General features: G+C 48.4%; 1 protein-coding gene across 8 annotated transcripts in view; it reads left to right on the plus strand.

Moving 5' to 3' along the window:
• Nucleotides 1-16,542, plus strand: part of JADE1 (jade family PHD finger 1) — a 64,754-nt gene that overhangs the window by 33,616 nt on the left and 14,596 nt on the right. For 7 of the 8 annotated variants that reach the window (XM_055316949.1, XM_055316953.1, XM_055316950.1 and 4 more), the window contains exons 4-8: nt 2,352-2,509; nt 4,717-4,904; nt 8,097-8,308; nt 11,801-11,968; nt 13,516-13,632. In XM_055316949.1, coding sequence (XP_055172924.1) covers nt 2,352-2,509; nt 4,717-4,904; nt 8,097-8,308; nt 11,801-11,968; nt 13,516-13,632 — 843 coding nt within the window. Of the gene's footprint in view, nt 1-2,351; nt 2,510-3,340; nt 4,533-4,716; nt 4,905-8,096; nt 8,309-11,800; nt 11,969-13,515; nt 13,633-16,542 lie in introns of those variants that run through there. The other variant, XM_055316956.1, reaches the window with a different exon arrangement.

Below are 16,542 nucleotides of genomic sequence, written 5' to 3' on the forward strand. Positions count from 1 at the left end.
GCAGAAAGGGCATTTTAGTTGATCACTTTTCAGGTGGGCAGGTTGCGGGAGGAGAGCCTTTGGTTCAGCCCTTTGGCTTGTGCTGCCTCTTTAACGGGACGGCTTCAGAGACCACCTCTTCCTGTAGCTGCAGAGCACAGGCCTGCATTCATTCCACCAGGTATTTCTTTCCCTGAGTGTAATGGGGAGTGCTGGGTGATACTGTGTGGGGGTATGGGGGACTTCTGGGTCAGGGAATAACATTCCCCATGAGGAAGCGTAGTATATATCCTTTAAAATCAGAAAACCATCCCAGGAGACACTTAGACATTAGCTCAAACCTTCATGGGAAGGTGGCCATATTTTTGCCTTTAGGTTTCCAGGCCTTTGTCATTTCGGAACCTGCAGGGCCTCCCTCCTTTTCTGTGCTGAGTGGCTCTGCCTGTCTTTGTTGCTTTAATTGTCCGTGCCGCCTCCCCAACCAGTGTTCTCCTGTTGATAGTGCACTTGTCTTACTTCAGGACAAGAGTACGGGGGGATTGGAGTAGGGACAGTTGGCGCCCGAGGAGGGCTGAGCAGCACCATGGCGCCAGCCTCGGCCCTCACCCGGAGGCTGATTGGTTTCTGATTTTTTTTTCTAAAGTTCTCTGAGTTTAGCTCCTAGTTCCGACTACTTTATATGTAGGTTAGCATTAATGTCAAATTCTCCCGGGGGCCGGGGAGTTCATCTAGGGCATCTGCTTCAGCTCTTGACCATCCTCCCCTGAGACTTAGTAAAGGAATGGTGGGCTGCCTTTTCTCCTCTTGTTGCTTCAGTTTGATTTTCCTTCTTTGGCATACTCTTTTTTTTTTTTTTTTTTAAACATATAAGACTTAGTTGGAATGTGTTTTTTAACTGATTTGCTTCCTGAAGGTATAGACGTGTGATTTTTTTTTTTTTTTTTTTTTTTTTTTTTTGCTTTAAAGAACTTTTCTCCCTGGGGGTGAGGAGGGCATGGGTGATCCAGGTCCTGGGCAGCTGGGCTGGGCGCCTGCTTCAGTGGGCTCAGTGCTGTGAGGGAGCCTGATTGTACTTGTGCTTTTGTGGATGGTGCACAGCCAGGGTACTGCTTGTTACCAGGACTTGAGAAACCAGGAGTGGCAGACTGGGAAAAATCAGCGTTGAAAAGTGGCAGGCCAGAGAAATGGCCTTTTTATTCAGACACTGCCTCAGACTTTCTTACGGTGAAGTTTATTAAAGTGATCACCAGTCTGAAAAGCCAGCAGGAAAAACAAATATGGACCTATTAGCAGGCATATAATGTGAACTGTGCTTCAACAGCTTAAGAAAGAACTCCCTGTCCTAAGAAGAGAGAGTTCAGCATTGTGACTTGTGTAAACAGAGAGCGCAGCTTACAGATGCAGGCGTGCTTCGTGCCAAATACAACTTGGGGCCAGCGCTAATGCCAGGGTCAGAGCTTCCTTGTGTAGCCCTGAGACCCTGGTGGCCCAAGGACGAGGCCCCGCTGGCAGGCAGTGCCGTGCTCCTGCCCTGCCCCAGTCGGCGGGAGCAGCCATGTGAGGCCGCCTTTGGCTGGTCTCCTCTCCGCCCCTGACGAGGGGCAAGGAGCTCCCTCAGGACAGGGGTACTTTGAGTTTTGTGGGTCTGTTTTTGGCAGGGAGAGGCGAGGGTAAAGTAGCTTGCTTCCTTCTTTCTTTTTCTCTCCTTCCCTCCTCTCCTTTCCCCACAAACACTGCTTCCCTTATAGAGGTTAATGCTGGGGAAAGGTGTGTAAACATGTTCTTTATGAGCCCCTTTTCCGACTTGACCCCATTGGTCTGTCCTTGCTTCTTTCCCATATTTGTCCAGCCTGTACTTCTGCATGGCACCTGCCAACCAGGACCCGACTCCCCAGATACCTTGCCATGAGCCCTGTAGCCCTGGGAGGCAGGAGCTGGGTGGTGGCAGTCTGAGTATAGAAGAGGAGGCCCTGGTAGTTCTGGGTTTTGGCTTGAAGTTGTTAAATGGTTAGTGGAGTTTCATTTCTTAAAACATTTACCAAGAGAGCACCCTCGAGGGAAATACCAGCAGCCCTCTTTTGAATTGGGAGCTCATAGAGTTTCAGGGGAAGAGACTGAGGTTTCATTGCTGCTGTCAGACATGCTGCCGGCTTGTGGAGTTGAAGTGAGGGGGTAGCGTGAGCCATTGGCACCTCCACGCCTGAGAGGCCAAGGGCGTGGCAGGCCGAGGGGTTCCTGTAATAGGTCGGCCTCGGGCTCTGCTGATACAGTGACCTTGTTACACGGCAGCTCCATGGTGACCCTGCAGCTGCCAGCACTCTGAAGAAGAATGCAAATATCAAATGTCAGTGACCCTGTCTCTCCCTCTCCAGGTGTTTAGGACGGACCTGATCACTGCTATGAAGCTGCATGACTCCTATCAGCTGAACCCAGATGAGTACTATGTGTTGGCAGATCCCTGGAGACAGGAGTGGGAGAAAGGGGTCCAGGTGCCAGTGAGCCCTGGGACCATCCCTCAGCCGGTGGCCAGGTACATGTGCCAGTCCCCACCTGCCATCGCCTTTCTGCCTGAGAAGAGCAATTTGACTTAGCAGTGAAGTAATACGAGACCCCAAGTGGTCTGAAATGTGTAGAAAGACACTCTAGGTCCATAGGGTAGTGATTTTGAGGGCCATGGTCCTCCAAACTTAATATTCCAGCCATCTTGGGAAGGTGCTGCTCTCTTTAGAGAGTCGGGCAAATTCTAGAACACTGTGGGAGATGACTGGTGGGGGAGGGGAATTTGATGTTTACACAACTTCTTTTTTTCCCCCATCCCCACCCCCAATTCCTGTTCACTGTGGAGAGCAAGTGTGGGAAATATCAGAAAGGGAGACAGAACATGAGAGACTCCTAACTCTGGGAAACGAACTAGGGGAGGTGGAAGGGGAGGAAGGCGGGGGGTGGGGGTGACTGGGTGGCTGGTACTGAGGGGGGCACTTGACGGGATGAGCACTTGGTGTTATTCTGTATGTTGGCAAATTGAACACCAATAAAAAAGAAATTTATTATTAAAAAAATTAAATTAATCCCCTAAAACAATTAAGTAAAAAAAAAAAATCCATCACTGTTCACCCAGCAAGGGTGGCTTCTCCAGCGTTGTAGGGCTGGGCTGGGCTCCACCTGTGGAGTAAGGCAAATGTGAGGTGGCCTGCCAGGTCACGGTTATGTGGAAGGCAAGCTTAAGAGGAGCAGTGTATTTGATGAGTTCTCCTATGGATGGACTTTGCCCAGTTGCTCTTGCCGGGCTTTGAATTTACTTAGGAAGCACCTTTCCCCTTAAGGGTCCTTGATGCCGGTCCTTGATGATTTACCTCCGCGTGGAACTGAGGCCAGTTTGCTTATTTCTTCGCTGTGTTGCCCAGCTGACCTGGAGGGCTCTCCCTGTGAGCAGATTCGGGGTCTCTACGCTCAGCTAGTGCCTGGCGTCTCTGCTGTGCATCAGTCAGCTGCCTCCTTTGTGATGAACTGGACTCTTTTACCATTGCCGGTTATTGCTTGGGGGTTTCTGATAAACGTCTGCATAGATGTGTGGGCTTAAATGACCAGTCCAGATTTCTGGCTGGTGGGGTGGAATGTTTAACTGGGCTTTGCAGGGTAAATACCATGTTTGCCTTAGAATCTACATCTGGGGCACAACACCAACTGTTCAGCTTTGGCAGTCCCCATCCAGGAATTACTCGCTGAATCATTTTTTTATTTGGGAGCTCGGCACAAGAGCAGTAAACGTGATACAGCTTCCGGAGTTTCTAGGTAGCTAAAACCCTGCTCTTGGTTGAGTATGGGAGAAATAACTCCCTGTGTTTTGCCTATTTCAGTGTCATGTAGATAAGATCACTCTGGTGCTTACAAGGTGGTTGAAAATACTGGCACTCTTTGGACCACTTGTTGCTGCTAACATGAACTGCTGAACGTGGCGATGAGGGAGGAACTGTGGATGCGGGGGTGCTGTGATACCGGACCTTTGTCTTTAGGGAGAAGGCCCTTCATTCCAAGTTGGGAGTGATTTGATCTTGTGTGTGGTCATTTCTTCTCAGTAGGGTGTGGTGGAAGGCACCAGGGTTAACAGGTTTGGAGAGGGTGGCAGTGTAAGGAGAGGAGGGAACTTGTGTCCCTGTCCTGGGATCCTAGGTGTATGTTGGGAGAGTCCCCTCCTTGGCTAGGCCTCTCGGGGTCTTGGACTACTTAGTAATGGACAAGGCCCACTTTTATTTCTAAGATTAGTGATGATGGGTTTGTCCCCTTGGTTGCCCAGCGTTCTGCTGGGCATTGTCCTGCCCTCGTGGCTGCTCTTGGCCTCCGTGTTCTTGAGAGCCTAGTGCTAGACCTTCAGGTGGTCAGGCTGGATGGGTACAAAGTGATGTAGTCATTAGCTCTTGAAACTTGAGAGGTTAGTGTTTTGCTGTTGTGGCTAGGTCAGAGCAACTGCTGTCCTAAATCAAGACTGGTCATGCAGTATCCTGGGAAGCCAATTGGAAAAAGCTGGTTTTGAGGACTCCTCGGTGTTTTCACTGGTCTGTGTCTTTCCATTTTGGGGTCCTTCATGAATCCTACTTAGTTTTACTAGCAGTGGCATTAGGGTTTTTAAGCCTGTTCATCTGGTGATAGCTTGGGGTTTAGGGCACTGGAAAGTGGAAGCACGTTTTGGGCCATGTGGCAGGAAGGGTAACCTGGCTGCTTTGTTTTCTTGTTAACTAGGGTCGTGTCTGAAGAGAAATCCCTTATGTTCATCAGGCCCAAGAAATACATTGTCTCGCCGGGCTCCGAGCCTCCAGAGTTGGGCTATGTTGACATCCGGACGCTGGCTGACAGTGTGTGTCGTTACGACCTCAACGACATGGATGCTGCGTGGCTGGAGCTGACGAATGAGGAATTTAAGGAGATGGGTGAGAGACCATGGGTTATATTTTATTAATAATGAGAGACCTTGGGTTATATTGTTTTTTTAATGAAGGATGAACAGAGAAGAATTTCAGGCATATGAGGGAGTAGTAGAAGCTCCTCCTTGCCTGGTGAAGCCAGCTCCATCAGAGCTTCAGTCTCAGAGTCCTGTGGTCTTTTTCAGAGGTCAGCTTGTCTGGCTGTGGCACCCGTGTTCAGAGGGACTCCGTCTGTGAGTGGCTTGTAGAGGGAGCAGTGGGATTGAAGAAAGACCTTTCCAAAGGCATGGGAGCAGGATACCCCGTCTCTGCCCCCAGCTGCTCCTTTCACATGCTCCCCTCAAGGGAACTAAAGCCCAGAGATATGAAGTGACTTCTCCAAGATGACAGGAGGGTCGTCTGGTCCGCACGGTTTTGTGCTCTGGTGTTTTCCTGCAGTGCCGTTCAGATCCTTTCTCACTTGTGGCCTGTAACTCACAGGAAACTGCACTCCAGCCAAGTTCACCGTTTTCTTATAAACCTCTTATTTTCACCTCTGTGATTCCCTTAAGTCCTGCTCTAAACCTGGAGTGCTTTTCCCTTTTTTTTACCTGTTCACCTCTGTCTTGGCTTTCTCCCCATGCACCCCCCCCACCCCCATTCCGCCCATCATGGTCTATTTTCTGTGTGTTGGCGGCTTTTGGCTTCTCTGTATATCTATAGCTTGGAGCTTCTGTACCTCATTTTGCTTGTGCCTCCTGGTGTCAAGACCAGGATGGCACACAGGTTTCATCTCAGGATTGCTGAGTGCTGCCTGAGGTGTCCTGATGAGCAGGACCACTGAGGTCAAGTCTGGGTTTGGAGTGACAGACTGTGCGGATTACTGAGAATTTGTGCTGTGGGTCCTGGGTGGAGAGAGGCAGCAGAGGTGTTTGTTACAGTTTGGCACATAGTAAATATTTAAAGGATGGTAGATTTTGGGGCCCTGAGGGACAAAGACTGCTTTGATTTTTGGATCAGTCCCTGAGCCTAGTTAGTGCAGGGCCTGCCATATACTGGATGCTTGTTGTGCTGTCCTGCTGCTCACTGGCCTGTTGGATGGGAGCAGTAGTGCCCACTGAGCCAGGGGAGTTGTTCCTTTCTCCCTATTTGATCATTCAGCTTATTTGGACAAAGTACATTGCCTTCCTCTTAGTCCCTGCTTTTAGGTAGTAATGGCCAGGATATTAGCAAGCCAGGAAGTGATTTTACACAATCTGCATAAGTTTTCAGAGCTCTCTTGGAACTGAACACCCGTTGAGTTCGAGCTTCAAAGATTAAAGTTCTGCTTTGTAGCAGCTCTGTAAAGGTCAGTATAAAATGCACTTGACTGGCGAGGTGTCCTGTCTGAAGGCATGGGGCGCAGCCACAGACACTGAGCGCTGGTGGATGGTGTAAGTAATGAGTTCCGGGCTAGCTCACCAGATTGAAAGGTAGTGTGGGATACTTTGGCAAGATGACCATGCGGTTGTGTAACATAAATTGAACATATGCTTTTAGATATTTGTTTTAGGTTTTTTTTTTTTAAAGATTTTATTTATTTATTTATTTATTTATGAGAGACAGAGAGGCAGAGACACAGGCTGAAAGAGAAGCAGGCTCCGTGCGGGGAGCCCAATGTGGTATTCGATCCTGGGACTCCGGGATTACGCCCTGGGCCGAAGGCAGATGCTCAGCTGCTGAGCCACCCAGGCGTCCCAGTTTTTACTGGTCTTTGTAATGGTAGAAGTTAATTATAGGGCATAGGATTGTATTTTCATAGCAAGTGTTGGTTTCAAAACTGGTAGGAGGAATTGAGATATAAGTCCCTGCCTGGCCATGCAGTGGAGTATCTTATCAGTAAATAGCATGTGCGATAGGTAGGTGGCTTTTTTGAATATGTGCTTAGAGCTTATCACAGTCAGCTCTGATGTGTTCTCCAGATTTTTAAAAACATGAAGTGTTAATTTGATGGTTTTATATTTATCAGAGTACATAAAGGTTATTGGCTCTAATGACCTTAGTATTGTTCCTTGCCACTTACATGTTCTGTTAGAATATTTTTATAACCTGTTTTTTCTCTCTGCATGAGCATTTTTGTTGTAGGAAGTTTGGAATATATCCCACAAATGGAAGAAAATAAAAGTCTTATCTCACCATTACTGTAACCACGATAATCACTTGGAATTTATTTTTGATCATTCTTGCATAAGAATGCATTTTATTTGATTCACAGTGAGCTGTTTCCTTTGCTTTAGACATTCCTTGTGTTTCTGTCTTTCATGTGTCTGATTAACTATGCATCTCAACTTTGTAAATTCAGAGGGTGAGGAGGGATAAACCAGTTAAAAACATTTGTGTACTCACAGTGAAATCTGTTCTCAGAGCAACATTTTTAAGCAGCAAGAAAGGAATGTTTTTTAGAAGACACCCAAACCATAATATATGGTCATGGTGTTTTGTTTTGTTTTGTTTTGTTTTTAAAGATTTTATTTATCTGAGAGAGGGAGAGGGAGAAGCAGACTCCCTGCTGAGCCGGGGGCCCCACTTGGGGCTTTATCCCAGGGTCCTGACGCTTAACCAGCTGAGCCGTCCGGGTGTCCTGTATTGAAGTCACTTACATGTTGTTGTGTATAATGTGATGAAATGACCGTTTAACAGTACATATATTTAATATCCTTAAACCCTTCTGGGATTTATCTTTTGCTTTTCGACTTCTGATACTCCCCATCTAAAGTGCCTGATCATAAGAAACAAAGTGTTGCATGGAAGACTTTTCCTGCCTTTTAATTTGAAGAGCCTTCCTTGGAACAGTCTGCAAGGCATTCAGTAGAAAATGTTTGGGACACACAGGATAGGTTTATGTATAAGATTATTTATACATTGAAAATACAGATAGACTAATACTGTCTTACTGTAATATTTACTTATTTTTTTAATAAGTAGTTGGTTCCTTTTTTTTTTTTTTTAAAGATTTTATGTATTTATTCATGAGAGACACAGAGAAAGAGAGAGAGGCAGAGACAAAGGCAGAGGGAGAAGCAGGCTCCATGCAGGGAGCCCGACATGGGACTCGATCCTGGGTCTCCAGGATCATACCCTGGGCTCTAGGCTGCGCTAAACTGCTGAGCCACCAGGGCTGCCCTGTAATATTTATTAATAGGGTCTTATTAAAATGTTTTTGTGGCACTTTTCCTTCAGGAATGCCTGAATTAGATGAATACACCATGGAAAGGGTCCTGGAGGAATTTGAGCAGCGGTGCTATGACAATATGAATCATGCTATAGAGACTGAGGAAGGCCTGGGGATCGAATATGATGAAGATGTTGTCTGTGATGTGTGCCAGTCACCTGACGGTGAGGACGGCAATGAGATGGTGTTCTGTGACAAATGCAACATCTGTGTGCACCAGGTATGTGGGCAGTAAGGCTCCAGGACGAAGCCACTTGGGGTGTAAGTGCACCTGCTGCCAGGTAGGCCAGAGGTCTTCCTACAGATGGGGTCTGTTTTCCTGCTGTCCTAAGTGAGTTAAGGAAGTGGGTCCTATGAACGAAATCTTTTTGTTCCTAATAGGTTCTTAGAGTATTTGAAGTATTTCCTACTACTTGTTACAACTGGAAGTATAGGCTGCTCTGTGGAAATCTTTTTAATTCTACCCATAGAAGTAAGGTTTACTTAAAAGGAATCTGTGAGCCGCCCTGCCCTGGCTTTCACACCTGAGTTTAGATGTTAACACTGTGGTGGGAGGGGTGAGGCGGGTGGAGGGCAGTTTCTACAAGGTGGTTAGTTTGCTGTATTAGTGTGTGCCATAACCCACAAACTGGGTGGACTAAAACAACAGGCGTTTATTATTTTGCAGTTCTGACGACTAGAAATCTGGAATCACGGGGTGTTGGCAGGGCCCGTCCCCTCAGAAACCTGTAGAGGAATCCTTCCTTGACTCTGTCTGGCTTCTGGTGATTTGCTCACAATTGTGCTCTTTGGTTTGCGGCTGCACAATTCTAGTCTCTGCCTTTGTTGTCACGTGTGTCCTACTGTGTCTGTGTCTTCACGCATGGCCATCTTACAAGGACACCCGACTCTAGTAGGACACCATCCTTAACTGATTCCATCTGCTTAGGACCCTGTTTCCAGATAAGGTCACATTCTGAGGGACTGTGGTTAGGGCTGCCTATCTCTAGGGGACATAGTTGAACCCAGAACATTTTTAACGTGTTCCTATATAAACCGTGATGTCAAAGAAGAGTGAGGAGGCTCCTTTTCTTAAATGTTATTTCATGTCCTGTCTGATGCCCACTGGCACTTGGTGGTTGCTTGCCAATCCACAGAAAGGTAAATCCTTCAGGTTCAGTAAGGATGGGCCCTGGGTGATTTTTAAAAGCTCGTGACAGTCTGTCTCTCTTCTCTGTTTATTCCTTAATGCAGTAATGAAGTAATTTGGATTTCTGTGGGGACACGTGTTCCTATATGCTTCTTAGGGTTTTATTATTTATTTATTATTCATTTTTTTAAAAAGACTTTATTTATTTATTCATGAGAGACACACACAGAGAGAGGCAGAGACACAGGCAGAGGGAGAAGCAGGCTCCATGCAGGGAGCCCGACGTGGGACTCAATCCGGGGTCTCCAGGATCACACCCTGGGCCGCAGGTGGCGCCAAACCGCTGACCCACCGGGGCTGCCCTATTTTTTATTTTTTTAAAGATTTTATCTATGCATGAGAGAGGCAGAGATGTAGGCAGAGAGCGAAGCAGGCTCCAGGTAGGGAGCCTGATGTGGGACTTGGTCCTGGGACCCCAGGATTATGCCCGAGCGGAAGGCAGGCGCCCAGTGCTGAGCCACCCAGGCATCCCACTGTTAGGGTTTTAAAAGGCTGTCATTCATCTTTTTTTTTTTTTTTTAAATTTTTATTTATTATTTATTTATGATAGTCACAGAGAGAGAGGCAGAGACACAGGCAGAGGGAGAAGCAGGCTCTGAGCACCGGGAGCCCGACGTGGGATTCGATGCCGGGTCTCCAGGATCGCGCCCTGGGCCAAAGGCAGGCCCCAAACCGCTGCGCCACCCAGGGATCCCTGTCATTCATCTGTTGATGTGGAGATTTAAAACAAACTTACAGACTTAATTTGTCTTCCTGCTGGGCTTCCCCTCTGCCTGAGGACATCAGGAAGAGCTGACACAAGGCTGCTGGTGACAAGACCCGAGGCTGCAGTCTCTTGCTGTAGTCGTGTTGAAGGCTACCTATATTGGCTCTAGATTTTCAGATTATCTGGGAAGTTTGCTTGGATAATGGAATTTCTGAAGTGATTGTGTGTCAAGATCACCGTGACCACCAGTGTCACCGGTTTGTTGCTAATAATTCCCTTCCTGGATGAAGCTTCAAGTCTTTTTTGTGCTATTTTCCTTATTTATTTTTCTCTCCCTGAGAATTTTGTTTGAAAACACCGGTTCTACTTGAAAACCAGTTGAACACCTGTCTTATAAATGGGCTCCCTGATGCGGAGGTGGGCTGGCTGTTCAGGGTCCCAGTGCGGTTTGGTCACAATAGTTGGAGCAGGGACTTGGGACCCTGGGCGCCCACCCCACACTGTGCCCAGTTTTCAGCCGTGCTGCGTTGTTCTCGTGCCTTCATGTTTATTACTTCATCTTCCTTTTGAGATGCTCTTGAGGCTTCCCTTGAATGCCTGCTGTATTCAATCTTTTCATTTAACGTAGACTTGATTGTCCAGTAAAAAAAGGTTTTCTTCAAAATGTGACTTTTTCTAGAATGCCTGCTACAGATGTTTTTAGAACTTGAAACCTTACTAGCGTTTCTTAGCTCTGTTAAAAGTTGTTTTTCCAGTAAGTCTGTGTTGAGAGTGGCTTCCTCGGGCCCTGACCCAGGGCTCCTCCGCTCCAGTCTTGGTGTTACTTGACTTCACCCCTCTCTCTCGCTGTGGTTTCCTTTCTGCGTCCTGGATATTCAGATTGCAGAGGGGCTGGGTTTTTCCTGTCTGGAGGATTGGAGCTATGTTACTGTGTCTCTAGACTTCCTGACTTCTGGGTCATTTAAGGATAAAGTTCTGAATGATTTGGTGTGTTTTTTTTTTTGAAAGGCTTCTGAATGTGCTCCTGGAACCATCCTGGTTTTGTGTCTTCACTATTTAACATTTGCCTTCTCTATTTTTGAGCCATCTTAATGACTTTAGCGGTGAGATCCTTGATTCCAGCCGTTGATGCTGTCTTGGGTAATTTTGCCATCTCCTGCAAAGCAGGCTTTGTTGTAAATATTGGCTGAAAAGCCCAGATTCTCTGTCCACAAGGTCTCCTCTTTCTGTACCTGTTGCACTCACTTGGGAGAGTGATGGGGTCTAGTGAGGGGATTTCGCATAGTTGGGGGTAACGTGGGGGCCCCTTCTTCCTTCTGAGCAAGGCCATCTCGTTGAACAGCTCTCAGAGACTCAGCTGCTCTGTGTGTTTTTCCCTCACATTGTATCCTATTCACATTGGTCAATCAGAGAAGGAATAGCTTCCCCCACTTAGCCTTCCTTGTGGAGTGTTTTGAGAATTTACTGCCCAATATTTAGGAACCTGGTGTAGATAGGGGTCTGTAGCAATACTGCACAGCAAATATTTTGTGAACCTATTTGTCCTCTAGGAGTGTTCAGGCCCACCCTCTGGTAAATGTGGTAAATAGGTATGTGTTTATCCTCGAAGATGCCACATGCCTTCCTGGCTGCTACTGTGAGGCTGCCTGGCATTTTTCCTGAAGGGAGAGGGTCTCCAGCTAGGTGGACATGGGGGTACCTCTATTCTATTTTGATAAAATCTTTCTAGGTATTTTTAAAGTTAATAGATATGTAGGGAAAGAAACGAATCTTTTCTTCTTTCTGTTTTCTTTGGGGGCTGTGCTGTGGCTTCACAGGCCTGTTACGGAATCCTCAAGGTCCCGGAGGGCAGTTGGCTGTGCCGGACATGTGCCCTGGGGGTTCAGCCAAAGTGTTTGCTGTGTCCCAAGAAAGGCGGAGCGATGAAGCCTACCCGCAGTGGCACCAAGTGGGTCCATGTCAGCTGTGCTCTGTGGATCCCTGAGGTAGGTGTGGTTTTTAATAGTAGCTTAGCTTAGGAGGTACTCCTGGCTTTGAGCTGGGGGTGAGGATGGGGAGCTGTTCGTAAATATGGGGTACTATAGCTGATGAATAAAAAGACACATTTTTAAAAAAAGATTTTTTATTTATTTATTTATTTATTTATTTATTTATTTATTTATTTATTTATTTATTTATTTATTTATTTATTTATTCATTCATTCATTCATTCATTCATTCATTCATTCATTCATGGAGAGACCTAGAGAGGCAGAGACACAGAGGGAGAAGCAGGTTCCCTGCAGGTAGTCTGATGTGGGACTTGATCCCGATCCCAGGACCCCGGATCATGATCTGAGCCAAAGGCAGACGCTCAACCACTGAGCCACCCAGGTGCCCCAAAAGACACCTTTTAATGGCGGTCTTTTTCTTTCCTTTCCGACCCCCTAAATTGAATACTGAGTGAACTATCATCTTGTCATGGTTTGTGGGAATGTTTCCTGGAAGCAGCGGTGAGCTGGACTCTCAGTTGTGTTCACTTGAGAAATGTGTCCCCGCTCACCCTCGCACCGAGACACGCTCCCAGGAGTGGGGCTGGGTGCTACTCTGGCTTCCCCAGGGATTGCCGCTAAATCCCGGGGCCTGTGAGCTGTCCAGGTAGCACGAGGATGGTTAAAGAATCACTGCTTTAGGTCACATTTTTGTGTGTGTGTGGTCTTTTTTTTTTTTTTTTTTTAATTAAAATTCTTACTTAGCCTCAACCTTTTTAATTTCAGGTCTGGTCTAATTTATTTCAAGTCCCAGACCTTGACTAATTTAATTTGCATGGCTCAGTATGAGAATATCACTTGTGATTGAAATTTCAGCATTTTTTGGTGTGTGATTTTGGTGCATTTTTCCTCTTGAAGAAAATTATCTGGAACTGATTTGGATTGGAGTTTCATGACTTGGGTTTTGGTAGCACCGGATCTTCTGGTTCAGGGATCCAGGCTGAATGCAGACAGGCTACCTTATTTATCTTGGTAGTTTTCCACTTTGAATGTATTAATCTTTTCTGACTGATGAGAATGGTTTTCTTCACTGAGGGTGATACTAAAATTAGCATATATTACTCCATTGTTCACAAACTATTTTAAATATATTTAAGAAGGGTTTTCAGTCTTGATCACCTCTTTGTGGGCAGGGGTGTATTAGATTGCATTGTCCTCATGCAGACCCATCTTGCTGTCAGACACTCGGGTGAGAAGTGACTGTTACTGGTTATCTGCATGTTTACAAACAGGATTGGTATGTCAGATGACCACCCCGGCCCGGTGCATGGAGGCCAGAGCCTGGGGACTGGGCTCTGGGTTCTCCGCGGTTGCTGGTCCAGAGCTGGCCCCTGCACTGTCCCGGTGCTTGGAAGTAGGGGTTTTGCTCTCCTAGGAGAGGCTACTGTCTGGTAGGAGGTCTGTAGGCGAATAGAAGATCTTTGGGTTTCTACTGCCCCTGCTCAGCTCTTGTTTGCCTGATGGCCTCTGCCACCTTGTCTTGCTATTCCTTGGGTCTCTAGGTGAGCATTGGCAGCCCTGAGAAGATGGAACCCATCACGAAGGTGTCTCACATCCCCAGCAGTCGGTGGGCGCTGGTGTGTAGCCTCTGCAACGAGAAGTTTGGGGCCTCCATACAGGTAATGCATTTAGTCATAATGGCATCATTTTCCTTCTTTGTGCTTGGGGCTGGACGAAGGAGGGCTCTGGGAACCGTCCATGCATTTGGGGATGGGTCTAGAAGCCAGAGAGCAGGACAGGGTTCTCACCACTCTTGTGAGGCTGCCGAGGAACGGCTCCAGCCTAGTGCAGACACCTTTCCCTGGCGGGTCGTGTCCACTGTAACCAGAACCCCGGCTGTAACAATCACAGAGCAACTCAGAAGTGCACCTGAGCTGTAAGGCAGTTCCGCTTTGTCTCTGGTTTCTCCCCTTCTGCCCTAAGCCCAGCGATGCAGCTCTTCACAGGCAGACGCCTTCAGGGAAGAACCAGTCTTGACCCTGGAGCGTTGGCCACCCTCCCACTGGTACTTGGAGGGGCGGTGGCGGGCCTCCTGACGCTGGTTAGGTGCGCTCACAGGGCGTGAGAGGCCTTCCCTGCTCTCTGTTCCAGATCAACTCGGTGTGCCTCTGTTTTTGTGGTTGGTAGAAGAGATTCCTTGGAGCCCCAGCTGGGTAAAGGGCCCCCTGCAAGGTGCTGCAGCGAGTGTCGTTTGCAGAAGCGGTTATCCGAACCCAGCTTGGATATCTGATTGGCCCTGGCATCCATCACTGTGGGGACCGGAGTGGGGTGGGGGAAACGGTTTTGTTAAAACGGCCTGCGTTTTCCGTGTCCACACACCGACAGGTGTCAAGAATCCTTAGGTAGACAATTATGGTGGGAATGTAAATGACATGCTGGTTTTTCAGGTTTTGTAAAAGGTTAATTTCCAGGCTTCCCGTTATCAGCATGTAGAGTCATGACTTAAGACACCGAGATGCTGTTTCCTTCTCCAGGGATTTCAGATGCTGTTTGTGGCGGACACTGGCCCTAGAGATGGAGTCCAGCTCTTTGTCTGGGTGGGGGGCGGGGCGCTCCCAGCTCAGGGCCACAGGCTGGTCCTCGGTCTCCATAACACATCCTAAGAGCAGAGGCACGGTTTGCCTCAGTCTCCGCTCTCGCAGAAAACACAACGGATCAGCACAGATACAAACTGCCAGGCTTAGGTTTTAAGGAAACGACCTCACTGGGCAAAGTCATTTTGTATTTTGGCTGATAAATTCTTCTTTCAGTAGAGTTAGCCCCTGGCTGGAGGTTTTAAAAAGTTTTCATTTTGTAAGCCTGGTATTTCTACTTTTCTTCATTATCACCTCCACTGGAGTTCTGGAATCCAAAATGTAACAGAGATGGAGAGGGTGAGGCATGAGATTGCTGGTGGGATTTGGCTGGGGACCTAAACAACAGTGCGGGGTTTTGCATGTGAATAGATTCTCGGTTTAAAACTAAAACTAAAACGTGGCAAAACCCTCCGGTCTTTATGGGAGAGAATGGAAGAGACATTGTTTAAAAACCTCAGAGTCAAAACCCAAGCGTTAGGGCCCTGCAAGCGCGTCTGTGTGCCGACCTACCCGGTGAGCACTTGCAGGACTGCAGCCGAGGGAAGTAGAAGGTCCTGCCTTCGCTGTTACCGGGTCCTCTGCGGATAGAATTTCTGCCCGTCCTGAGTACACCCGTCCTGCTCCGGCACCGACGGCGAGAGGTGGGCGCAGGAGATCTTGGTTTCTCCTTTGAAGAGAGGACGACAAAATGACTTTCTTGCTGCCGCTGAGCTCTTTTTTCCCAGAGCATTAATTTGAGGAAGAAAAGGCCAAGTTAGGTTGTGATGATTTTCCATATCTTCACAGAATAATAGAGTGATTTTTATTAAAGAATTCCTCTCTGAAATGCCTGCAGCTGTGAAGGCTCTGGTTTAGGTTTCTGTAACATCTGTTTGCTGAGTCAACCTGAAGAGGAAAACCCGGAGGAAGGCCGCTTGGCGCCTTTACAAAGCCCGTACAAGTGCAGCGCGTTCGCGTCCCAGCCCTCCGCTCCCCGCTCCCCGCTCCCCGCTCCCCGCTGGCTGGGCTCTGCGCTCCGCTCCCGGGGAGAGCGCTCCGGCCTTCAGGGGTCGCGGCCCGGCGGGCGGGCGTGCTCCGTCCCTGGAGCCTGTTTGATGCATTGCTTGTGGTGCAGGTTATTTATGGGTGAAATTAGAGATTTATGTTTGTTCACATGCTTTACGTTTTGTCATGGGGGAGTGGTGAGGGGGCCTGGGGTTGCTGTACTTCTGGGCAAAAGAGACTGGAGAAGCGGAAGGCGTGCGGGCTGGCGTGCGGGCTGGCGTGCGGGCTGGCGTGCGGGCTGGCGGGCGTCCGTCCGAGATGCTGACCTGACAGGGGCAGAAGCCCCGACTCCAGCCTGTTTGTGGGCCGTTTGTGGGCCCGGGGCCCGTTGAGGAAGGTTCGTTAGGCTTCTCGGCCGTCGCTGCGGTCCTGGCCGCCCGCGGCCTCCCGCAGGTGCACGGGGACGGGCTGCAGTCGCCGCAGGGGTCTCCTCCCGGAGCCCCCGCCAGGCGGAGGGGGCCGTTGTGAGCAGGAGGGCGCAGCCCGGAGGTGCCTGGCTCCGGGGGCCTCCGTGTGACCCACAGGAATTCAGCCCTTCAGGGTCCTGCGCCAGGGCCCCGAGGCCTTCCCTCCCGCCCCCGGCGGGGCTGCTTGGCCTTCTGACCCCGAGGAGGCCTTTCCATCCCCCCTCCTGGGCTGGCTTCCCTCCTTCTCCCCTTCTTTCCTCCTCTTCCAGGGGTTTCGTACCCACTCTCCTCAGACTTGAGCAGCCCTCGGCTGCTTGGAGGAAACGTGCCGTTTGTTTTCCCACTGGTGTTGGGCTCTTCCTGCCTGGAAGGAAGAGTGAAGACTCCTTGAAAAACTGACTAGTGGTTCTTCTTCTTTTTCTTCTTTCTTCTTCTTTCTTTTTCTTTCTTCTTCTTCTTCCTTCTTCCTTCTTCTTTTCTTCCTCCTTTCCTTTTCTTCTTC

Source organism: Nyctereutes procyonoides, unplaced genomic scaffold, assembly GCF_905146905.1.
Source record: "Nyctereutes procyonoides isolate TBG_1078 unplaced genomic scaffold, NYPRO_anot_genome, whole genome shotgun sequence".
Taxonomy (NCBI): domain Eukaryota; kingdom Metazoa; phylum Chordata; class Mammalia; order Carnivora; family Canidae; genus Nyctereutes; species Nyctereutes procyonoides.